The 25,300-nt window shown below is 41.7% G+C and overlaps 1 protein-coding gene and 1 long non-coding RNA gene across 4 annotated transcripts in view; one reads left to right on the top strand and one right to left on the bottom strand.

Annotated features, from left to right (window-relative positions):
* The window catches only part of LOC311109771 (sodium/potassium-transporting ATPase subunit alpha-3), a 30,668-nt gene extending 12,501 nt beyond the window's left edge, over nt 1-18,167 (bottom strand). Inside the window, exons 1-2 of one of the 2 annotated variants that reach the window (XM_084152754.1) lie at nt 17,932-18,167; nt 17,704-17,797 (exon numbers count right to left, since the gene is read on the bottom strand). In XM_084152754.1, the coding sequence (XP_084008880.1) occupies nt 17,704-17,709 (6 nt within the window). In that variant the 5' untranslated portion in view covers nt 17,710-17,797; nt 17,932-18,167. The remainder of the gene's footprint in view (nt 1-17,703; nt 17,798-17,931) is intronic. The other variant, XM_084152753.1, reaches the window with a different exon arrangement.
* LOC311111161 lies at nt 1,184-5,439 on the top strand. Of its 2 annotated transcripts, XR_014610752.1 has the most exons (6): nt 1,184-1,399; nt 1,601-1,710; nt 1,874-1,923; nt 2,379-2,621; nt 3,378-3,473; nt 4,391-5,439. It is a non-coding gene; the product is annotated as an uncharacterized lncRNA (long non-coding RNA). The 2 variants fall into 2 exon arrangements; XR_014610751.1 differs by lacking the exon at nt 2,379-2,621.
* Nucleotides 18,168-25,300: the final 7,133 nt, after the last annotated feature.

Here is a 25,300-nt window from a genome sequence, read left to right as displayed (position 1 = left end):
CACACAACACGCACACGCACACACAGGTACACACACACACACAACACACACACTAGCTGGTGGGGCACAGAGGCGATGAAAGAGAAACAGAGTGCAGACAGTGCATTATCTCAGTCTTCAAAACCTCTCTAATTAAGTTCATATCAATTCAATTAGGTTGGATACATCAATGTGACTGTGATGTGTTGAATATGAAACAGTTTTGCAGACACACACACACACACACACACACAGACAGACAATGTCTCTTCTAGTGAGCTCAAATTGTTGCATTAGCTCAATTTCCGATTTACACTAACTGGTGCTCAAATCAAATCAATACAGAAGCCCCTGACCAGAGTCCCTCAGTTGACAGAATGAGAGAGAGAGACAAAATGGCTTCCAGGAGGTTCTATGGGTCCTAGTGGAAAAGCCGCTCATTGACACAGCCAACTCATCAAGGAAACAGACCATGCTGCAGTGATGTAATTAAGGACCAGAAGGGTTAAAGGACCACAGAAGAGGAGTCCAAAAGACATCCAAAATGTAATCTGTCTGTCTCTTACCACACCCCTCACCCTTAAATAAGAACATGTAGCTCACACTTTCTCATCCATTCTGATGATATAGTCACTTGTGTTTGTTCTAGCATCATCATCAAGTGACTGTAAGGTGTAGTGTTCAAGGAAACACAGGGAAGCTGGTGGCTATTGGCAAGATGACATGCTCTAACCAACTTGGTCTACTGCTGTATAGCTACACCATGCCATGGTTTGACAGGGTTTCAGCTGTGTTACTGCTTGGTTGGAACAAAAGCCCGCACCTACACTGGCCCTCTTTGGATATGATTGGCCCTTCCCTGTTAATTTATTCTGAATAATAAAGGGTAAATACACATTCAAGACATTTTTTTTGTTGCCCTGTCCATCACAAGCCAAATAAATAGCCTATACCAAGCTAAACACATGTTACCTACACTGTATTCCCAAACAGTTGTACTAGCTCATAAGTAATAAGGTCATAACAGTCAAATGTCGTTATGCAGTTGACCAAACTATAAAGTTTTGAGCTCTGTTGAGATTTATGCCACTTTAATTGAAGAGGGCTCAATATTTTATAGGTAATTTGTGTGGAACGCTCAAAAAGTTTAGGTAGTGTCATGACGTTATCGACGTCATGACGTTCTGGTGGGTGGGTCATCTCTCTCTCAGGAAAGCTGAGTCAGCCATCTTGAATTTAGCCGAGATGCGGGGATGTTTGGGCCGCCCGTGTGGATGTGGAACACAGTTTAATTTGTTTTAATTTGTTTGCAATGCGCACTTTTATGCTGCCCGCTTGAAACCACCACCACCTCCGTTTTTATCATTAGTCTTATTGCCCTCGTTTTCTTAAGCGCCATCTTATCATCACCTCTGATTTGGTAAGTAACTCTGTTTTTTTTTTTTTTTCAATTGAATTTCGATAGTCTTAAATGTGGAACTGGGAATACATTTGTACAATGTGCACAGTGAATATTCGTTGTAAATAGTGTAAAAATCCAAGTAATTGTAACTTTAGAAGTTGTTAAATATGTGATAAATACGTTACGTTACTTCATCTTACAACGGTGTAACGTTATCAGCAGGATTCCTGGATGAACTACATTTCCCATAATGCATGTTTGCCCGGGATATTGACGGTGGAGCAAGGTCCATGAGTTTTCGCTGTTCGCCGGTAATGCAAGTGCGTACTGTGAGTATCCTTATTTCAATAAGTGTCTGCCTTACACAGTAAATATTTTACGTTATCGAGCTGTGTGTACGTGTGTGCTAGCGTGAAACGAACAATGCTAAACAACATAATGTGAGTGTGTTATCATGATGCTAACCAGGCCTGTGTTTGTATTTCTTCCTAGGCTCAAGTGTGTGGTTGTGAGATCATCTCGAAATCCTTTTAACAGTTCAGGTAGGATGTATTATGAAATAGTGTTACTAATGTAATACATTCCTAAAACCAAGTATAGAGTGTATTTGTTATAATTCATTGGTATTAGATTTAAAAGGTGATCGAATAGCTCCTGATTTGTAATGTCATTAATGCATTTCTTTTGAAGCAATGTTTTAAATTTTTTTTACAAGTGAATAGGTTGGTTTACTTTTAAGTTTAAATTTCCCACGTATCTCGTTAAAGTTTTGACCAATGAGCTAACTTGTTAAGTTGTGGCCAATGGGAGAGTGGACTGGTTGCCGGGAAAGAAAAGGGAGGGAAAAGTTGAAAGAAGGGAGAGGAGAGACGTTAGTGGGGTTGGTGAAGGAAAAACGACCAAAGGAAACGATAAAGAGAGAACAAAACCATACCTACAGAGTTTTTTTTAAGGTAAATCCTGATTTTATTTCTATAAGAGAGTGTTTATTATTTAGTTAAGAAAGACCAAGTGGAGACTGAAGCTGCCGTCGCATTGTGGAGACATTCGACATCCTAGAGGTTAGCCTAGCATCGTGCAAGACTTGGAGAGAATTGCTTGTGACGATCAGTTCGGGTTTCCAACGGATGTCTGTTTCTGCTACGGAGTACTGGCTGCATTGATAGCTGTGTTCGCGGTGGATCTTGTGAGGACACCTGCACGGAACTACTATATTTTGCTGAGGCATTATCTACAAGTAGTGAGTAACTACAAATGTGGGGTGGACTTCGGGACTTTATGTATGTCATCATTTTTTTTTATGAGCTCCAACGCGCGCCCAGGGTTTAAGCAAGCTTGCAAATAATTTGGACATGGGGTTGTGGAAAAATCATTGGGGTTTATAATTTGTATTTCTTTTGATGTGATACATTGAACATTTGATTAATATAGATCTTGAACCTTATGTCTGTTGTATTGGTGGAGTCATTTACTGTTTCAGTTTCATTTAATGCATGGGAAAGCATATCCTTATAACAATAACCAAGTCTATAATCATTCTATCTGAAGTTAATACCCTATTTGTCATTCACCCTAGCAAGTTTACAATAGGGATTCTTATTGGAGATGTCCTTCTCACCTAATATCCCATGCTGTTCAGATATTCTAAATAAGGTAATATCGTGAGAGTCAAATTCGAGCCTGGTGAGAGGGTTACACTAATAATTGGTTTTATTTTATGTGTTTCCACAGTCATTCTTTTGCTATTTCTCTAAATGTTTTTATCTCAACTGTGGGGTCAACAGTTGATCACTTGAACCCTTTATTAATACTTTGTTAAATACAAAGAACAACAACAGAAATAGCAGATCTATAAGCACACAACTTTGATGCTTTGCTTGTTAATAACTAACTTGCTTATCTTTTAACATTTTCATTTTTACTATAAGTAGTGTACAATGACTGTTTTTGATATTTGTGTAATTATTATTGTAATGGATATTTTTTGTCCATGTAGGAACAACGTGATGTAAATATGAGACGGGCCCTCGTCCTTCGTGCACTTCCTGTGTACCTGCGTGAAGATGCCTCCAAGTTTTTCAGGACCTGTAATGTAAGTGTACTGGCCTCACTATCAATCCCTTTGCTTAGCTATTCAGTCAGCTTAAACATGACATCACTCAAAGAACTATAGGAGAACCAGAGGGGCATTCCAGAAAGCAGGTTATGTGAAAACCATCAGTATAGCCAATTGTATTTTTTCCAACAACGTAATTTCAAAGTCCGTGTTTCTAGTTTGTCGCCGCATTGAGTATGAGATAAAATGTTTTTATATTTCATTTTCAGCCGATTTTAAATAAAACAAAATAGCCTAAAATAAAACATTGAACAACATTCAACCACTTCCTTAAAGGCTAATATAAAATAAAGTGATGTTAAATTCAAAATGAAAAGACGACTGCATCTGAAACTCTGTCAGTGATTTATATAACAGCCGCAGCCAGAAAATGTCTGCTTCCTGTTTTCTCCCGTTGCCATGGTGAATAACCGTATCGGAGCTCCATTGATGATGGCTTTTTACTAGTCGTCAGGCACAAGCTCAACTCCGAGTTAACGTACTCTGAGTCAACTTACCTAACTCAGATCAGCTGTTCTGTAACTGAAAACTCAGTTTCACTTCACAGGGTAAGTCAACTCTGAGTTCAGGGTTAGGCTCAGTTTGTTGAACCTCCTTTCTGGAATAGCCCCCAGAACCTGTTTATGAAGTTTCCTTGAGTTGTTATTCTGCAAACTGACATGTAGAAATTACATAAATGAAAAGGTAAGTATAAAGAATTCCACTAAACAAAAAGTATGCTTACAGGTAGGTGTGAAACTAACATAAAATAATAAGCATGTGTAAAGAAAATAGTTTAAACATGTAGCTTAGCTGCAGTCTAAGTGCAAAGTGACCGTAATGTCTAGACATCATTAGCATGATTTGTATCCTTGAGGGGCTGAACTCATTTTTGTATTATTTGTGTTTTATAGTCAGCAGATGGTCCAGACCTCACTGACACTCCGGTGGCTCTCCTGACAGTTGTCACTGATGATACTACTGATGCGGCCCTCTTCAGCCCTGAGAGCATCTGTATTGTCGTGGAAGATGAAATACTTGTGAGTGGTCCCACAAACCTGGCTGACTCATTTATCCTGCTCTTTGGGTATGTCTATGCACTAGACCTACAGTACCCAAAGAATCTCGAGCTTACATTCACATTTATCCAAAAAGTTGTGATGTGTCTTGAGGACAACAAACCACTGAAAGGGCGTCTACTGACACTGAAGAATGATTTGTTCAATGAGTGAATCACTCAGAATGGACTATTTGTTGAGCTGAGTATTGAGGATGTTTTTTGTTTTTTTCCCCTCTTTACAAATGTAATAATTTGCCTCTTCTACCTCATGTTTAATATGTTACACTGTTTGCCTCTACTACCTCAGATTTAATACATTGATTGTTAATAGATAAATATCACAACATTGACGTATTGCCAAGCCCAAGTTTTTGCACTGTAGTTGTGGGAAACGACTGTTGAATTCATGCACTATACATGTTTAATGTTGTGTGACCTAATGCTTACCTTGATGTTGCCAGTTGAAGTACGGCACAGTAGAAACCAGTACTTTTATTTGAATGTTTTATTTTAAAAAAGTTAGTTGCAGCCTTCAAGGTACAGTAAGTGCCAAAATGTTTTAAATGGCTCCACATTCTAATAGTTGTTATTGCTGTTGAGGATGGATTATAATTAGAATCTTATTGAATTTTAACATGAAGCCTTTGTGAGTTTTTATCATAATGTTTTCTGAATAATGTGATATGGAGACCGAAAATACTGAATCTACCCTCTGTAGCAATGACCACTATCAGAATATGGAACTATTAACACTTAATGTACTTTAAAACACATTTTGTTTTTATGGAGTCACTTCCTTTTTTGTTTTAATTTATGACAAGCACTTTGTTTTGACTGAGCTCCTTTTGATTCGTGCCTTTTTAAAAGCACATTGTGTTGAATAAAAAAAAAGTTAAATTGTCACTGTGGTGTCACTTTCATGTTTTCTAACATTATTCGCTGATTATAATTGTGTAATGGACCGACATCAGTATTTCAGTTTAGAATTAATTTTGATTGCATGTCCCACATTATGAGTTGAAGAATATTGAAAATGTTGAGTGTATTTCACACATTATATGAGTTGAAGAATATTTAATATTTTGAGTGTATTTCCCACATTTATGAGTTGAAGAATATTGAAAGTTTTGAGTGTATTTCCCACATTATATGAGTTGAAAAATATTGAAAATTTTGAGTGTATTTCCCACATTATATGAGTTGAAAAATATTGAAACTTTTGAGTGTATTTCCCACATTATATGAGTTGAAAAATATTGAAAATTTTAAGTGAATTAATCCATAATTATAAGTTGAGGAATATCAATATTTATAATATAACATTGAGATAATTTAAGGCAACTGTAAATATAATTTTTATTTTATGTAAACTTAAAACATTTAAAAACATCACTAAAATATTTTTGTGTAATCTGTTACAAAATAATTTTTGAGTTATGTGAACTTATTAGGGTTTACAGTGTAGGCTCCCACACCCTGATAAACACACTTGACTGACTAAGTATAATGCCATGAATGGGTGAGTAAACTTGCCACTGAAAGTCCCAGTGCTTAATACAAGTGCAGTTGAGAAATGTCAGATGCATAGAATCCTCCACTTGTAAAAGAGACCAAACTTAGTGGTTCATTGTGGTCAGAAAGGTTTGAGGAGGATTTATAGTGAGCACTGCAGGTCTCCACTCTGCCCCTGATTTACAGAAGTAATACTGGAACCCACTAGAGTCTCCCTTGAACACAAACTAACCCTGAAAAGATTGGTTCAAACATTCGACCAAACACAACTCCCCACAAACAAAACACAATTTGACTACAAAATCATGTACAAAATCAACCTTCCCACACCTTAACACACACACACGTGCGCATGTGGATGTCGTTATCTGAGAACGTGAGTGAACTCTCGCTGCAGCAAGACCAGACAGGCCTAGCGAACCGAACGCAGAACAAAGGAGAGACTGATGGAAAACTACTGCTGCTCATGCCCTTTGAGATTTGCCTGCCTGTGTGTGTGTGTGTGTGTGTGTTTGTGTGCGTGTGTGCATGCGTACGTACGTACATACGTATTTGTGTATGTGTGTGTGTGTGCGTGCATACGTACGTACGTATGCGTGTGCATGTGAGTGTGTGTGTGCATGTATATGTGTGCGTGTGTACCTCAATACAACATGCAAATTAAATACTCCGGTTGCAAGCGATGCTATAGATAAGCTAACAGGTCTGGGCTAGGCACACACAGGTGTGGAGTTTCTAGCTAGTGGGCCATAGAAATTTATTTACAGTACATTGTTAGGTCTGACAACACACCTGCTCATCACAAACACACACACGTACACAAACACACACAAACACACACACACACCAATTTAGTGCTAATACAAACACTAGAAGAGCGGGGACAGGTGAGACGGGCATTAAAACACAATGAGGTTTGTACTGAAAGAGAGGGATGGACAGAGAGAGATTGATGAAAAAAGAGAAAGTCAGGGATGGGGCAGATGGAAAGAGAGACAGCAGTGGGAGGTGAGAGGGAGAGAAGAGCTCTTCTCTCACACCACTAATTAGATATTGACCACTATTCTTTGTCAGGCTGTGTGTATCAGTGAGTGACAGCGTGACTGGGATCACACGCTAATAGATTGTTTTATAACACTGTAAAACAAACAACCCCACCTGCAGAAAAATGTCACTCAATCTTTCATGACACGCATGGGCCGACCTAAGCTTCTCCTTTTACCCACAACCCCCCCAGCTGTGTGGCAAGAATTCTTGATTGCAGTTATGAGGTCACGACTATCGCCTAGGTTACAAGGCAAAAAATGTAGAGAGCATGGTTTTGTTCCTCATTGTTTAATACAACATGGTATATGTCCTCTATCTATCTATATATCTATCTATCTATCTATCTATCTATCTATCTATCTATCTATCTATCTATCATTGTCTGTCTGTCTGGCTGGCTGCTTGCCTGTCTGTCTGTTTCTACCATTTGTTGTTGAGGGGAAATGTAACGCAATGATGTTATTTCAGAGAAGAAACAGAGACTGCAGGCTGAAATTACACCCACTAGCTCTCACACAGACAGACGGACCTACTGACAGACACAGACTGGAGGAACTGGAGTCAGTGACTTACAACAGACAGATACTACAGTATATATTACTGTATCTCCTCCACACATTCTAATCTTTTCAAGTAGAAAACAGACAGTCTGGAACAAGGAAGACAGGCAAATTCACTTTGGAGTAGATTGCTAAACCTACTAGTGTCCTAAACTACCAGAGGATAGTAGAACATCATTTGGTGTGTGTACACTATGTTTGAAAATAAACTAGCAAGAGTTCATCATGTTCTAGTGATGTCATGCTGCTGTGGTTTGTCTGATTCTAATGTTCTGTTCTGGTTTTGTCCCATTTGCCGGAGCTAAGCGCCTCTTTAGGAGGTCACATTACCATGGAGGTTGGCATGGTGACCGAGGCTTAGTGGTGGGCGGTGTTCTAGTACTGTAGGATCCTGTGATCTGATCACTCAGTAATAACTGATGCCTTGGTAACTAGAATCTGTACACATTCTAGGAAATAGCCAACACGTATGTGTGCGTGTATCTTTATAAGAAATAAATAAATACTTTCTTCTATGCGGAAGCTATAAGCCTGCCAACAGCTAGGCAGAGGTGAGTCATTGTCGAGTTGGCTACAGTCTGTTTGCGCAGCGAGAACACGCACTGCGGCAGACAGAGAGAGCGAGAGAGCGAGAGAGCGAGAGAGTGAGGGGGGGAGCAGAAAATAATAGGAACAGAGAAGGGAAAAAATAGGAGAGATATTAAAACAGACAATGGCCTATATGGAATGGTTTCTCTGTTATTAATCAGACTCATTCGTTCTGAAGTGAAGTGAACATGGGGCATGTTTCATATGTTGAACACTTCCACCCTTTAGTGAACCCCAGTAGCCAATACCATCCCTCAGGAGCATGTCAGTCTGTCTAGGGCACACAGGCTTGGGCATGCCCCATAACGGTGATGGACCTGCGTGGGCATGAGGCGTGGCACCCCAGCCTCTCCTACTGTTACGCACAAGGGCACGAGATGTGAGGGGTTTCACAAGAGGGGTGAAGAGGTTGTGGCATTTGGTTTTCCGTTTTAGGGAACCTACTAAGGGGAAATAGTAACTATTGCAGGAAAACAGTTGGATTGTGTGTAACGCTTGCATTGACAAAGACGGTAGATAGATGGCTCGATACTACACACTTCCTGAAAGAAGTTCTTTAAACCTCATTACCATGACTGGTTCCCAAATGACACCCTATTCCCTATGTAGTGCACTACTTTAGACCCATACTTTTGATAGTGCACTATGAATGGAATAGGGTGCCATTGGAGACGAACCCTCACGTACTGTGCCCTGTGTGTGGTGAATAACAACACTTTATAAGTGACAGTATCTGTAACCATGGCTGTACAACACTCTCCTCCCAATATAGTTGGAGTATCTCTTGTAAGCCTATCAGGCCAGCCATGAACCATGTGACATTACTAGTTGATTGGCTGCTGTGAAGGGATCCTAGCTAAGTCAATGGGGGAAGGTTTGGGGGCGGAGGGTAGTGATGATGACAGTTAAATGTCGATACCGTTCTGCTGTGCTCTGTGGCAAGCTTCTGTGTGGGGGTGGGGGTGCGTCAGAAGAGGCTGGTGGGAGGAGCTACAGGAGGACGGGCTCATTGTAATGGCTGGATTGGAATTAATGGAACAGAGTCAAATGTGTTTTTTATATATCTGATTTGTTTGATACCGTTCCATTCGTTCCATTCAATCCATTACAATGAGTCCGTCCTCCTATAGCTCCTACCACCAGCCTCCTCTCGTGTGCTTGCCTGTGCTTATTTGCATTTTTGTCTATGCCAGTGGTATTCAAAGTCAGGGTCGCAACCCCTAGTGGTGTCGCGGGGGAACTGTAGTGGGATCGCCAAAATTATTATTGTTATTATAAAAATAAAAATAATAATAATTGGAATAAACAATTAAGAGTACAGATTACTATATGGGACAACATATAACGTTTTTGAGAAAGATCATTTGAAAAATACAATTTGATTGAGTAAATGTATTTATTGGTTTCTTTTCGTTTTGATAACAGATGAAAATGCAATTAATTAAATGTGATTTGTTGATGTAAAATCTAAATCTACCGATTTTCAGGATGTGTTATTAGATTTGGGTGGGGTCATAAGAAATTATTGGGGAAGAAAATGGCATCCCCAGAAATTCTGGCTGAAGAAATTTGATCCCTGCTGAAAAAGTTTGAATACCACTGATCTAGGCCTTTGTGTGATCTGTATACTATATGGGAGTGTCCGACCTTGGTGGGGATAGGGACATCTGGTTCCAACACTGCAGCCCTGGGGTATAGGGCTAGGTAGCCACAGGGAGCATGGCCTGGGGGTAGGGGGCTGGGCTGGGTAGGGGGCTGGGCCCGGGGGGCTCATGCTAGTAGGATTAGCTAGACTGATTGCTCTTGTCTTCATTAGCGAACTTTTATTGTTCACCAAATACAGTAACTATCCCTAGCTAACTTCCAATAGGGAGTTTCTTCTCCATATTAAAGAGTAATAATCAAATGGGGAATCAGTGCATTAAGACCTTCAGAAAAATGGTTTCATATCAAGACACATCTTGGTTTGTAAAATATTTGGTGTTGCTTTTTGTCACAACTTCTTCTCAAATGGTGATTTTCTTAATTGAATAAATATATAAAGAGTGGTGGGAAAAGTACCCAATTGTCATACTTGAGTAAAAGTAAAGATACCTTTGAGTAAAAGTATTTGGATTTAAATATACTTAAGTATCAAATTCCCTATATTAATCAAACCAGATGGTGCCATTTACATATTTTTTTTATATATATACAGAAAGTCAGGGGCACACTCCAAGACTCAGACATCATTTACAAATTAAGCATGTGTGTTTAGTGAGTCTGCCTGATCAGAGGCAGTAGAGATGACCAGGGATGTTCTTTTGATAAGCACGTGAATTGGACCATTTTCCTGTCCTGCTAAGCATTCAAAATGTAACGAGTACTTTTGGGTGTCAGGGGAAATGTATGGAGTAAAAAGTACATGATTTTCTTTAGTGAAGTAAAAGTAAAAGTTGTAAAAAATATTAATATACTGAACAAAAATATAAACGCAACATGTAAAGTGTTGGTCCCATGTTTCATGAGCTGAAATAAAATATCCCAGAGATTTTCAATACGCACAAAAAGCTTATTTCTCTCAAATTTTGTGCACAAATTTGTTTATATCCCTGTTAGTGAGCATTTCTCCATTGCCAAGATAATCCATCCACCTGACAGCTGTGGCATATCAAGAAGCTGATTAAACAGCATGATCATTACACAGGTGCACCTTGTACTGGGGACAATAAAAGGCCACTCTAAAATGTGCAGTTTTGTCACACAACACAATGCCACAGATGTCTTAAGTTTTGAGGGAGTGTACAATTGACATGCTGACTGCAGGAATGTCCACCAGAGCTGTTGCCAGAGAATGTAATGTTAATTTCTCTATCAACGTCGTTTTAGAGAATTTGGCAGTACATCCAAACGGCCTCAAAACCGCAGACAATGTGAAATCACACCAGCCCAGGACCTCCACATCCGGCTTCTTCACCTGCGGGATCGTCTGAGACCAGCCACCTGGACAGCTGATGAAACTGAAGAGTATTTCTGTCTGTAATAAAGCCCTTTTGTGGAGAAAAACTCATTCTGATTTTCTGGGCCTGGCTCCCCAGTGGCTGCGCCCCTGCCCAGTCATGTGAAATCCATAGATTAGGGCCTAATGAATTTATTTCATTTGACTAATTTCCTTATATGAACTGTAACTCAGTAAAATCGTTGAAATCTTTGAAATTGTTGCATGTTGCGTTTATATTTTTGTTCAGTATAGTAAATTACAGATATCCCAAAAAACGACTTAAGTAGTACATTAAAGTATTATTACTTAAGTATACAACACTGAATATAAATAAATGATGTTCAGAGGTATGGAATTCCAGCCAGACCCTGAGGTCATGACCTCTGCCTATAGAAGAAATTACACATTGTGTGTCTATGTGCATGTGAAAACACACACACCAAACGTCCTGTATCCTAATTTAGCACTCGCTGAGAAATCGTTTGTGTTCCCTTCTAAAAAACAACAAAACAAAATCCCATTTTATGGCATTACCCCTCCTGTCCTCCCCTCCCCTCATCCCTTCATCCCTCCCCCATGCCCATCTGTCCATCCCCTGATCTGTTCATCCTGGCAGGCAGCTGTGCTCCAGTTTAGTCTGCATGTGTCCTTGTCTCTCAGTGTGTATACCACTCGCCCATTGTGATTGTATGTCAGGGTTTCCGTTAGGAAAATGAGGCGCCGGACATTTAACCGGCAGCATTTTTATTTAACGGACATTTGAGAAATTTAACAGACCCATATACATTGGGTGCATACCTGATTAGGGCATCCACTCACGGTGCTCAGAATGAAATAAATCACATTTAGATTACGATTATTCATTTTAACAGAACATGCAACTCGAGGATGCAAATGCATGCGTCCTTCTTATCGAATTCCGATGCGCACTTTGAAGATGTTTGAATAACTGCCACATTTACTTTTCCTCAGCCAACAAGACGAGTAACGAACAGCAAAATCACTAGCCTATGCCTAATCTAATATCCCCCATAGTAGATAAGTTAACCTATTCTATTGGCCAGCTTGTCGTTCTGTGCATGAAAAAAATTGCCTATTCCAAAGAGACAGTTTTGGGGTGACAATAGATCCCAAATTCATACAACCAGTAGGCCTAGGCTACATAAAAAAACGTTTAAAAACAATGAGGGTGATGAAACAAATTAGAACGCTCGAATGTTCGTTCCATAATGCAATTAGCGGAAAACACTGTTGTCAGGAAAACACTGTTGTCAAAAGTGCACTACACATGCAAGCGGTTTCATGTGACAGAGATTAAAATATCCATTCGAAATTTAGAAAGAGGGGAGATCTAAAGATGCAACAACTAGCATGGGTTGATAACACGACTAGGAATGTTCCTTTGGCTAGTGGACAGTGAAAGAAAGTTACTTTGAAGCAAGGTAAGACATGCCTCATAATAGGAAATAAATGGTTTAGGTTTCAAACATTTGACTTCATATTATGAAGGAGTGATATATAATTGGCATATATCTCTCCTCACCTCTCCATCTGATAGCTGATGTGTGGTGAGCATTCTGGCACAAAATGGTCGCTGTGCATCACCCAGGTGGGTGCCACACAATGGTGGTTGATGAGGTGAGTTTCCCCCTACAATGTAAAGCGCTTTGAGTACCTCAGTTGGTAGAAAAGCGCTAAATAAATCCAATCAATTATTATTATTTATTATTTGTTTTCAAAATGCATACTGCCTCCAGCTCATTGCAAAGTGGAGTGTGACGCGCTGAAGACTGCATACTGTTGCCTATATGCACTTGAATGGCGAATGGGAAGTGCGCTTCAATTACCAGTTGAGAAATAAAAATAGTAGTTATTTTTAATCGTGGCCATCAAAACTGTTTTTAACACGCGATTGCATTTAGAATTGTTATGCAATGATTGGGCTTATAAAAGCACGTTTCACTCCAGCAGCAATGAATGAGCTGTTTGAGAAGTTGTAGCAGCAGCTTTCGCACTGTCTGACAGATTTTCCGCTCATAGGCTCTATATTTGTACGTTGTGCGCGTGAGATAAACGACTAACGAAAATACACACGCGGCAATTTCATTCCACTAAATTATGCAAATGAACCTATAGATTAGTAAGCATGACTGGTCAAAGGCATTTACATTCACTGGTATTTCCATCGATGAATAGGCTAAAAATCGGCCAAAAGTCGGCTATTACCGGCTAACGGAAACCCTGGTATATACGTGCGTGGATGTGAGTGTGTGTGTGTGCTCCTCAGTGAGAATAGTGTTGTCTAGAATGGTATCGTAAATCTGAGTGTTTAGTGGCCCTTGAAGGGACAATGGTAGACTCTCTCTCTCGTTCTCCTATGAGGGGTTTCCTGAAGATATTCTGTGTTAATGCAGATGATTTAGGAGACAGAGAATACATAGCAACTCCTGCTCTGTGTACTGTCTTCTCTTATAAAGTCTTCTGGCCTCTGAAGTACTGTGCTACCTGTGACACGGTCTGTGAAAGGAAACGTAATTTGGGCAGAATTTAGAAAAATAAATACATTTAAGAATTTCTGTATATTTTCAACTGAGACAAATTCAAACAAATATTTTGCCAGCACAATTTACATAGTTGATAATGAAGTGGGGGAAAAAACATGCGCGAGCAGACAAACACACACACACAAACAAGCTGGGAGTATACTCTGAATTAGTAATGACTGTGTTGGCAGGGAACCCAACTCTCCTCTGTCTCTCACTCTGCAAACCCCCACTTAACATTTCCCGAACATTGCAGCAACGTTAACCAACCAGGCTGCCCTATCTTGCATTACAATCAATCAAATGTTTATGTTATTTGATTAACTCATGACCTTAGTAAGGAACCCAATCTGCTTTGAAGGGTAAGGGAGTCATCAAAACTCAAATAAACCATAATGCAACATTTCCAAAAAAAGTCCCCAAATACTTACATAATACCCTATTACCTTACCTTATTACCCTACCCTTAAAGTAGGTCCTTCTAGCTAAGCTAGAAGACAAACACTCAAACCATGTCCTTCCAAATGACTCTTTAAGGACAGAACCCTCATGAATATCCCACTAGTATATTGATTATTGACAGTAGGATGCCCAGGATGGCTCGGTCGACATACAGTGCACTGCGCAAACCCTCCAGACTCAGCAGCAGCACACGGATGACTGCAGATGCAGTGAGGAGGGGAGTGAGCTAGCACTCTGCACCAAACTGGGCTGGGCCACAGCTATACCTACACTCTTAGAAAAAAAGGTGCTATCTAGATCCTAAAGGGGTTCTTTGGCTGTTCCCATAGGAGAACCCTTTGAAGAACCTTTTTGGTTCCAGGTTGAACCCTTTTGGTTCCAAGTAGAACCCTTTTGGGTTCCATGTAGTACCCTTTCCACAGGGTTATACATGGAACTCAAAACAGTTCTACCTGAAACCAAAAAGGGTTCTACATGGAACCAAAAAGGGTTCTCCTATGGGGACAGTCGAAGAACCCTTTTGGAACTTTTTTTTCTAAGAGTGTCCCTTGTCCCATCATGACCAAGCAAGCCTTACCCAAATATCTACACCCTTCCCCTTTCCTATACCCATCCTGTACACACCTGGCCAGTCTAAGGAGATCGCCAAGCATACAGCTCTCTACCTCTGTGCCACTGCAATGATTTATCCCCACACCACCTACACCAATATGCCCTTCCTTTATTCTGTATATCCCTTCCCTTCCCTTTCTTCCCTTCAATGAGAGAGGTGATGGGGGATATCAGGGAGAGCTAACCCATGCTCCTCAGTCCGTGTCCAGTGAGCACTCTCTGACATCCCCCATCACCTCTCAATGTATCCCATAGGGAGGAATATCTATACTTCCCCCCTGTCCTGTCATCCCATCTGCCTCCTGTCTCTGTGCTAACCGATCCCCAAGAACAGAGGCAAGCAGGGGAAACAGGAGCCATGGTAATGTGAGCTCAGGTCATTATCCAGCAACAGGATACAGTCCTCCCCCTCTCTCTCTCTACACCTGCAGATCAGTCACAACTCATCTCATCCCCCTCCCTCCTTCGTCCTGTACCCACCTTCCCTCCCTACCTCCTTTTCTCTCCTCGCTCACGTGTCTGAAGGTGAAACGGTGTACAGCCATCTTCACTTGCTGTCCTCTCCTCCCCCAGTTCTCTCTCTCTCTCTCTCCCTTCCCCCTCTCTCTCTCTGCATCATTAGGTTACCCCGTCACTGACCTTACCAGAGCAACTATACACACATTCGCCACATCAGCGACCTCAATAGCTCACAATTGGTGCGTCAAATTAAATAGGCTGTCTGTCTTCAGTGCCCATGACACTTCGCCTCAGTGTTTGCTTGCTTCCTTTCATCCCTTGCTAAAGCATCCCTTGCTGCGTGAATCCCCGAGTCCGCCAATCACAGCTCTTTAAAGGGAATTTCCACTCAACAGGCACCGCCCCCATTTTGACGCGGCAGCCCCCGCGGCCTTGGGGATGGACAATTGGCAGCCCCATGGCACAGCGCGTCAAGCGACTTCGCAGAATGTGTTGTATTTTGTCAAAGAATGATAGGGGTGAGATGGGTTAAGGTAAAGGACATATGCCTTCCAATTATATGAAAATTTAATTATCATCAGAGGTCACACACGTATTTTATTTGCGCGCCGGATGACGACCCCCCGTCTCATTCACACATAGGCTACACTGGCTGATCTAACTTTGCCACGGAAGTGGTTCGTGTGTAAGCACTTTTTGCACTCCATCCCATTTGACGCAGTGCCTGTTGCTACGGATGATTCTCGCATCCTCATGAATAGCCTATCACCAACGACGGCTTCATTTCTCGCCACTCCACAGCAGACTTCGACCGGGAGAAATGCCTCCAAGGCCCACCCAGGTCATAGATGGAGATGATGATATCATTCGTGCCTGCTCTGTCGGTGTCTCTTCAATAACGTTCGGTAACTGTGGGCGATCCAGCTTCATCAGCCACTGGGATTTTGTGGCATTATGTCATCAATTTATTTAAACCCGCAGAACCGAATCGGGATTAAATCTTAAACTCTCACATACCGCAAGATAAATGATGAGGCAGAAATTGCGCAACAGCCCACACGGACAGTCGCAGCATCACCTAAAAAGGTTCCTACAGAACTGTTCACAGTCAAATTATTATTGGCTTTACAATACAGTGAACATATTGAGTCTAATGTTAGATATTAATCTGATTGTGTTATTTCAATCGACATTGTTATTGAGACGTGATGTGTTCCAAAATATAAGCCAGCGCGGGGCTGCATCCCCCATTTGACGCAGTGAGGGAGTCAGAACTTCGTGTGCATTCTATTCACTTACAAATCCAGTCCCAAATGTATCATCACCCAGCATTCACAGGACATCTTTTTAATCTATCTCGTGTGTTCACTGTCAACGATTATCGAGTCCCTGTTGTCACAAATTAAAGGGGAAATAAGCTGGTGAAGCGCTTATTCCTGGTAACCGCATTATGACGCATTGGTCACGGAGGCTGCAGCGCGCTCAGGCATCGCATAGCAAACAGACATACGCAATATCCTCAGTAGCCAGGTAGACTAGGGTAGGTTTTCTTATGTCACACTAGCTGTCTATCATCAAATGCTGCGAAGAAGTAGTTACATGCACTATCGCAGATTTAAAGCAGTAGACAATTGGGTCACGATGGTGCGAGGATAATTTACATGGGCAATAGGGGGAAGGGGATTCTGTAATCATGCACCCATTCGAATACACAGCCACATATTCTAAAATCATAAAATACAGGATAATAATAACGGCAGGTGAATAACAGAACATTGTGTCTCATTGAAATCTCTCAGTGACATGCCAAGTGAAGCCTATACGCAGTGGTCTCTCTCTCGCTCTCTCGCTCTCTCCCTCGCGCTCTCTCTCACGAGAGCCGGCTGTCAGAATAAACCGCTTAAAATGGCAAGGTTATAGACAAAGTGTCACGACACGCCTAATATAGCCAATAGCCTATATTAATGCATATGGCAAACCCCTGAATGAGACCATTCAGTCATATTTTATCACTAACTTGTTCGTTCCATATTTTATGAGAAACAAAAGAAACAGCAGCAAATTACAGTAAATTACATTAAATTATTCCATCAGCAGATTCTAACCAATTCATTGTCAAGTCGAAACATTACAAATGCAGTAGAAATTACAGAGAGCTGTTTTGTGCCTGCTCTAGCCTTCTCGTCACATCAATTTGTCGCAGTCTATGAGACGGTAGGCTATATAGCCTAACAAAATCCGCATTGGAATCAATGTCACTCCAATATTTCCAGAGGAGAAAAACATGACACTGCAGTATGGTGCCCTTCCCCGTCAGCATCTGGGGTTTTAAACAGTTTTCAGGGCATTTTATAACTTTCATGCATCATAAGGCAGTTATAAAGTTGGTAGACGCCGGGCTTACCCCCATGTTGGCGCAGTCAGGCTTCTCTCCTCAGGTGATGCAAAGCTTGAGAGGTGTCAGCCCCTCAGGTGGAATTATATCAAAATGGTATTGCCTTTTAAAAACGTAAGAAATATTTATATTCAGTTATTCAGGTAAAAATGAAAGGAACTGACAAAGACGTCAGTCAAGGAAATTTCTATAAAATAAATGGATTAAATGATTAAATAAACTGATTGTGTCTCTAACCTCCAAAAGGTTACAATCTTTTCCCCCTCCACCTAAATGTCTTTCAAATGAAATGTTGCGGTCTCAAGCAGAGCATCACGCGAGGATGCGGGTCCTTCTCTTGCTCTCTGATAGTTGCGGTAAAAGACCGGTGAATCTAAGAAGCCGCACTGCTCAGGTTTTTTAGGATTTGATCTCCTTCCGCGACTCTGTTGGCTGCCGCAGTACTCCCTTCTCTACACACTACCACTCCGCCTATGGAAGAAGCGCCGGTGGGTGTGAGTGATCGCAGCGCCCCATTGTAGCAAAGCTGATAAACCATGGACCTGGTAAACCCGCCTACGGACCACGGAATTGGCCAATTGGAATTCTGAACGACTATTTGATGACAGGCAATCTAGCCAATCTTCACAAGTACGTAATACTGGCCAATAGAAAGCCTATTATGCCCCTCCTTCTTTACTGCAGAATTCCAAGGCCGTTAGCCAGCAGCATCCTGAGCCCATAGGCCGAAATTTTGTGTAAATAGACGTACAAGGTTAGATACTATTCTCGTGGTTGTCTTGTATTCATGTAACTCATTTATGTTTTATAAATTGATGTTATTGTGTGCTGTATTGCATGTGATAATCACCCCTGTCTTTCTGGTCGTGTTGGTCACTGTGCACTTCAATGCCTCCCCTAGGCCTGCAATTACATAGCAGAGGATGGAGAGAATAGGCTACACTGATAGAATATAATAGACCTAGGTCCTATAATTAAGATTCTTATTGGACAGTAGACTAGAAGATCAATCAATCAATCAATCAATCAATCAAATGACATCAGTAGATGTCACAAAGTACTTAGACAGAAACCCAGCCTAAAACCCCAAAGAGCAAGCAATGCAGATGTAGAAGCATGGTGGCTAGGAAAAACTCCCTAGAAAGGCAGGAACCTAGGAAGAAACCTAGAGAGGAATCAGGCCAGCCCTCTTCTGGCTGTGCCAGGTAGCATAGAATAGAATAGATTCCAGAATATTATTCCGATATCAGACAGTAAGCATGGATAGGCTATGACTGGTCTCACACCCATTGCACAAACAAGCAGATTCTCTCCATATGAGAGTGTATGTCTCACGCTTTAAGGAACATGGAAATAGCCTATTTACTGTATGGTATGTGTGTGTGAGATGACAGAGGTGGACGAGAAGAGTTCAAAACAAACAACTAAACTAACAACTGTCAAAATTAGAGTGAGAGATTATCAGTGGTGTTCAACTGCAAATGGGTTAAGCAAGCCACTATCTGCATGTCTGTTGCAGATGTTGTATGTCTGCTTATCAGGCAGACTACACCCATGTATCTACTACCTCTTCTTGTTGAAGTAAAAAAGCATTCTCTCTCTCTCTCTCTCTCTCTCTCTCTCTCTCTCTCTCTCTCTCTCTCTCTCTCTCTCTCTCTCTCTCTCTCGCTCTCTCTCTCTCTCTCTCTCTCTCTCTCTCTCTCTCTCTCTCTCTCTCTCTCTCTCTCTCTCTCTCTCTCTCTCTCTCTCTCTCTCTCTCTCTCTCTCTCTCTCTCTCTCTCTCTCTCTCTCTCTCTCTCTCTCTCTCTCAGAGAAAGAGTGAGACAAACAGGCAGACAGAGGTGTGGCACTATGAAGTACGCAGTATGAAGTTGATAGAAATGGAGAGAGAGTGAATGAGTGAGGCCATGGGAAAGGAGAGAGACAGAGAGGAACTGACAGAGAGAAAGAGACATCTGGCCTACATGTAGAAGTAAGTGAGTTGCCATTGCAGGACTTGGTCACAGAGTTTCCCTGTGTTGTTTCCCCCCTAAATGTATTAAGTGGAGAATGAATGCTGCAGTACACTGGCTGCACGCAGCCTCACGGCTGAACAAGGGAAAGCACAGAGTCATGGTTCACCTTCCAAGGAGATGCACAGCACTGCTGTCTCCACTGCCCCTCACAAGATGGCCGAAAGGATGACCAGAGAGAAAATAACCATACATAAGAAGGTTTGACAAGGGTTAAATGAAGATTATACGTCTTAACAAGGTGTTTTCCCAATTCATTCACACTGATCTTTAGATGAGGGATGCACTTGACATGACATAGGCCCTATGTCAGAGTAACTACCAGTGGAATAACCTTTGTTGTTGTGTCGTATCAGAATGTCCTTGTGGTGATACTGCTTTCAGTGCATTGACTAGCTCTGCTTTTGAGGAGATAAAATATCCCCTGATTTCCACAGATTAGGCTCAATTGAGGGATAGGGAAAGGGGATACCTAGTCAGTTGCACAACTGAAAACGTTCAACCGAAATGTGTCTTCCGTATTTAACCCAACCCCTCTGAATCAGGGGGGGGCAGTGGTGCACACAGATGACATGAAATAGGCCACATATCAGTGTAGAGCAATGCAGTCTCAAATTGTTTATTATTACCTTATTACCTCTATTACTGTCTCTATTTGAAATGATTAAAATAAACCATAATGATTATTATCAAAGTAATTGTATATCTTTCTCTATCAAAGCACATTTCCTCCCTAGGCAATGTAATGTAGGGATGGTAAGAGATGTACAGTGCATCACAATTCCATACAGCAATATAGCACTGTGTCATCGCATGTACGCTACTAATAAAGTTATTGAAACTCCTTTCAAACAAAATGGCCAACAGCAGTATCCTTCTTTAACCTCTGCCATCCTGCTTCCGTGTCTCTCATTCCCCCCACTCTCTCCATCCTCCCCTCCTCCCTCTCTCTCACTGCCCTGCAGTAGAGGGAGGAGGTGGAGGGGGAAAATCCCCCAAATTCTCAGTCTCCATAGCAACAGTAGTCAGGTGACCTTGTCTCCGATTCATACTGCTGAGTCAGAGAAATTGAGGGATTGAACAAGATGGAGAACAGAATATAGAGAGACAGAGAGAGAGAGAGATTATATGGAACCCACCATCATGTCATTCTCTGATGCTCTGATGCTCTGATGCTGGATATTATGCAAGCCTTTGATGTGTATATATTAAGTAGAATTGCATGGAATCTGTTATAAAATGGCAAAATGTTCTCTCCGCCCCATGGCAAAATGTGTGGAATTGCAGGAAATTGACGTTAAAACTTATATTTTCTCTCCGCTGTCAAGAGGGGGGCCACACATTTTTTTGGCCCGCTTGGTGGTGGGGCTCCACAACCAAATCTCGCTTAAGGCCCCCAAAAGGCTAGAGCCGGCCCTGAATGTCAGTGTCTGATTGTTAAACTGTTACTAAAAGTAGCTCAGTCTCAGGAGTGGTTGTGATGAGTGGCTGTGATGTGTGGTCGTGATGTGCATGTGTTTGTGTCTTAAGGAAAGGTTATGCAAATGTCATCCTAATGTATCTCTACATACCTCCTAATGTTAGTCTTGCATTGTTTAATGTAGTAGCTGTGCGATTGCATGTGTGAGAGAGGGTAAAGTATGTGTGTGAATATATGCGTGAATCAATATGTTTTAAAGAAAGGTTATAGAAATGTGTTAATCTGTTCAATGGTTTAAGTCAGGCTGCATGAGAGAAAGAGAGAGAGAGAGGGAGAGAGAGAGGGAGGGAGAGAAAGAGAGAGAGAGAGAGAGAGAGAGAGGGAGAGAGAGAGGGAGGTTAGAGAAAGAGAGAGAGAGAGAGAGAGGGAGAGAGAGAGGGAGGGAGAGAAAGAGAGAGAGAGAGAGAGAGGGAGAGAGAGAGGGAGGGAGAGAAAGAGAGAGAGAGAGAGAGAGGGAGAGAGAGAGGGAGGGAGAGAAAGAGTGTCAGTATGCGACAGTCAGGATGGGTGGAAATGTGTGATGCAGATGCTGTCATGGAGCATTTGTGAGGGTCAATATGGGATTCAGTGTGTGTGAGGGTCAGGGTCAGGGACAGGGTGTGTGTTTATGTTCTATGTGTGAAGCCGGCAAGGAGGATGTGTGAGTGTCATGGAGCATGTGGGAGGTAGAGTGTGAGTATGAGAGAAAGAGATTTTGTGTGTGTGTTTGTTTGTGTGTGTGTATGTGTGTATGTGTGTGTGTGTGTGAAGGTGATCCTTGTTAATCCGGTTTTATAAATGTCTGACATAATCTATGTTCCACTCACAGTGTCCAGAACAGGGGGAGGGGAGGAAGGGACAAAAAGAGGAAGGGAGTGAGATCATACGGTACAAAGGATTGTGCCAAATGATGGAATGAACGAGAGAAGGCGATGACAGAGATAAAAGGATGGGCCAATAAAATAAATCATCTTCTGCTTTTCTTTTTGGGATGTAAAGCGTTTGTATGAATGAACTGTTTGTATGAAAGGATCTATACGTACTTTTGACAATTATTATCATTATTACTATTATTATTAAGAGATGGAGAGGAGGAGCGTAAAAGACCCAACAGCAGGGGTAGACAGAAAAGGATGGAAATAGAGGAGTGAACTAAGAATTATACATGGGATGAAGTAACATGGAAAGTGTGACATAGGACAGTTGATTAGGGATAATGTGTTGCCATGGAACCAAAGTATCACAAGAGAGGGCAAAGGCCAAAAAAGGGGATGAGGAAAGAGGAGGAGTGGTGGAGGATGAGTGTCGAACATGTGAGGGAAAAGACAAAGGGCTGACCTCTTGTGAGATGGAATGAGTGAGGGACGAAATGGGGGGGAGGGGTAGAGATCTAAAGTGCCGATTGGATTAATAATGAGCTAAAGCCTCACAGGGAGAGCATGGCTCCAAACACATGCAACAGAAGCCTACTAGTCGATGTATTCAAAACACATTCAGACAAATTCAGCTCCAAACATTAACCCCCCTCTCTCCCTCCCACTGCTAAACTCTCCCCACCCCCCTCTCTTCTCTTCCATCTCTTCCCCTCCCCCTCTCCCTCTTCCTCTCTCCTGTAGCTGTCCTTTCAGAACCACCACTGCAGCAAAGACAGCACAACTCAGCAGTACTCACTCACCCCGGCTAGCCTCCACTCCCTGCCTATATTCTCTCTACTCCAATCCCTGCAATACTTACACCCAACTGACTTTAGTGTGAATTGACTAGTACAGTATAGTATCTTCACTGTCAAACAGTGTTTAATAATCTTAGTTTGCTTTTGGTGCAGAGTCATACATGAGCTTCGAGACACTACTGAGACACTGAAGAAAAATTCATAAATGTCATCAAATTCATCAATTTGAATCTTTTTTGAATTGTCAAGATTCTATAGTATCTCTTTATATTAAAAATGTATACTTCTACTGCATTGTCAGTATGTCATATAAAAAAGTGTTACATGTTAAATACCAAAAACGGATATTAATATTTACTAGAACATTGAGTGCACAGATTTGCTATCTACACATGAGGATCATCCCTTGTCCCATTTATAACTAGTATCATGCACACTGCAACAGTTTTTCATAGAATCCCTATCGCCTATCTACTGTGAATGATCTTGCTTTCAGACTACTGATCAAAGTCGATTATAACTGCTAGCACACAAAACCACTTTAATGTCTCCCAGGCCATTTAGGCTTAAGTCATTCCGGAAAACCCACCAACCCTATAGATGGGGCAAAACAGACATGGTTGGCTTAGATTGTTGACAACATGTAAGCTATATTTAGTCTCCAATGTTTATTGAAAACATAAGTAAATTGGCACAACACATCATTATAGTTGTTGGTTAACTAGCTAGTGAATTTATGTCATATTAGCATAGACGTGACATCAGTCATAACACTTCCAAACAAGACATGGTATCAAGAACAAGATAAAACTAGCTGAAATGAGCGACCTACAATTCCCCACATGGCAGCTTTTTTGTAATTGTTGATAGCTATCTGGCCATCCAGAATCACAATAACACACTGACTTCTTCCCCATGGAAGCGCTCACATCGTTTTTGTGACGTTGTCAGCTAATCCATCTATAAGCAGGCACAGCCAGAAGAGGACTGGCCAACCCTCAGAACCTGGTTCCTCTCTAGGTTTTTTCCTAGGTTTCTGCCTTTCTAGGGAGTTTTTCCTAGCCACCATGCTTCTACATCTTTATTGCTTGCTGTTTGGGGTTTTAGGCTGGGTTTTCTGTATAAGCACTTGGTGACATCTGCTGATATAAAAAGGGCTTTATAAATACATCTGATTTGATTTAATGTCAATTGGATCCAGATACAGTATGTGGTGTTAGATAATAGCTATACCATGAATAATGGAGAAATGGCTTTTAAGTAAGATTACTCAACAAAGTGAACTTTTGGCCTCTACTCAAGAGAAATGAGCTGGCTAAACCCCTGATCCATTTCAGCCAACTCAACATTCTGGATTCCATTTGGATTCTCCATTTCTCTAACTACAGGGTTTCACTCCCATGTTTTCTGCTAATGACTCAGCAAACGACAACAACATTTGGGTCTGGCTGTTTGGGAGCCATTTTGCAGGTGATCTGCCATAGTTCGTGTGGAGCAGTTTGCTTTCTGATGCTAGGTCTGTTGAGCTGGTGATGTGATACTCCTAGTTATTGTAAAGACAGTGTTTGGTGTGTGTTTTGAGTGTGTGTAGTGTGTCCTTAACACTATCATGCATTGAGTGTGTGTTGTATATGTGTTTTGCTGACAATTGTCCTGGGTGTGCGATGGTATGCCATGTATGATCAGGAGCCTTCGACATGATTTGAATGACAGGGCTGTGTGTGTCTGTTCAGTATGTGTGTGTGTGTGTGTGTGCATTCGTGCATTTGTGTACTGTGTGTGCATTTGTGCCCTGAGCCTTGTACAATAAGCAGCCTTGGGAGTGATGTGGCTGACCATAGGCGAGCTCAAGACAGGCCATGTGCTCAGCGGGGAGCTGGCCCTTTAAGTCCCAGCAGCCAATCATAGAGGAGATCCTGGGAGCAGGCTGTCCTTGGGAATGACCTTGCAGGGGGGCTGAAAAATGGAGAGGGTATAGGGAGAGAAACACAGTGAAGGAGAGAGAGAGAGAGAGAGAGAGAGAGAGAGAGAGAGAGAGAGAGAGAGAGAGAGAGAGAGAGAGAGAGAGAGAGAGAGAGAGAGAGAGAGAGAGAGAGAGAGAGAGAGAGAGAGAGAGAGAGAGAGAGAGAGAGAGAGAGAGAGAGAGAGAGAGCGAGAGAGAGAGAGAGAGAGAGAGAGAGAGAGACGAAGAGGGAGTGAGAGAGAGAGAGACAAAGAGGGAGAGAGAGAGAGAGAGAGACGAAGAGGGAGAGAGAGAGAGAGAGAGATGAAGAGGGAGAGAGAGAGACATACGGGGGAATAGAGAAAGGAAGAAGGGGGAAGAGAGTAGATGAAGAATAGAGAGGGCGTATAGGGAGCTGGGGGATGGAGAGAGAAAGAGAAAGAGCGGGGTGAAAGAGAGGGGGAGGAGAAAAACGAGGGCTAAGAGAAAGGGCATAGTGAGATTTAGAAAGAAGGAGAGAC

This window comes from Coregonus lavaretus, assembly GCF_964263955.1.
Source record: "Coregonus lavaretus genome assembly, chromosome: 3".
In the NCBI taxonomy this organism is placed as follows: Eukaryota; Metazoa; Chordata; class Actinopteri; order Salmoniformes; family Salmonidae; genus Coregonus; species Coregonus lavaretus.
Note: the sequence above shows the minus strand (reverse complement) of the source record. Positions and strands in the feature narration are given on the sequence as shown.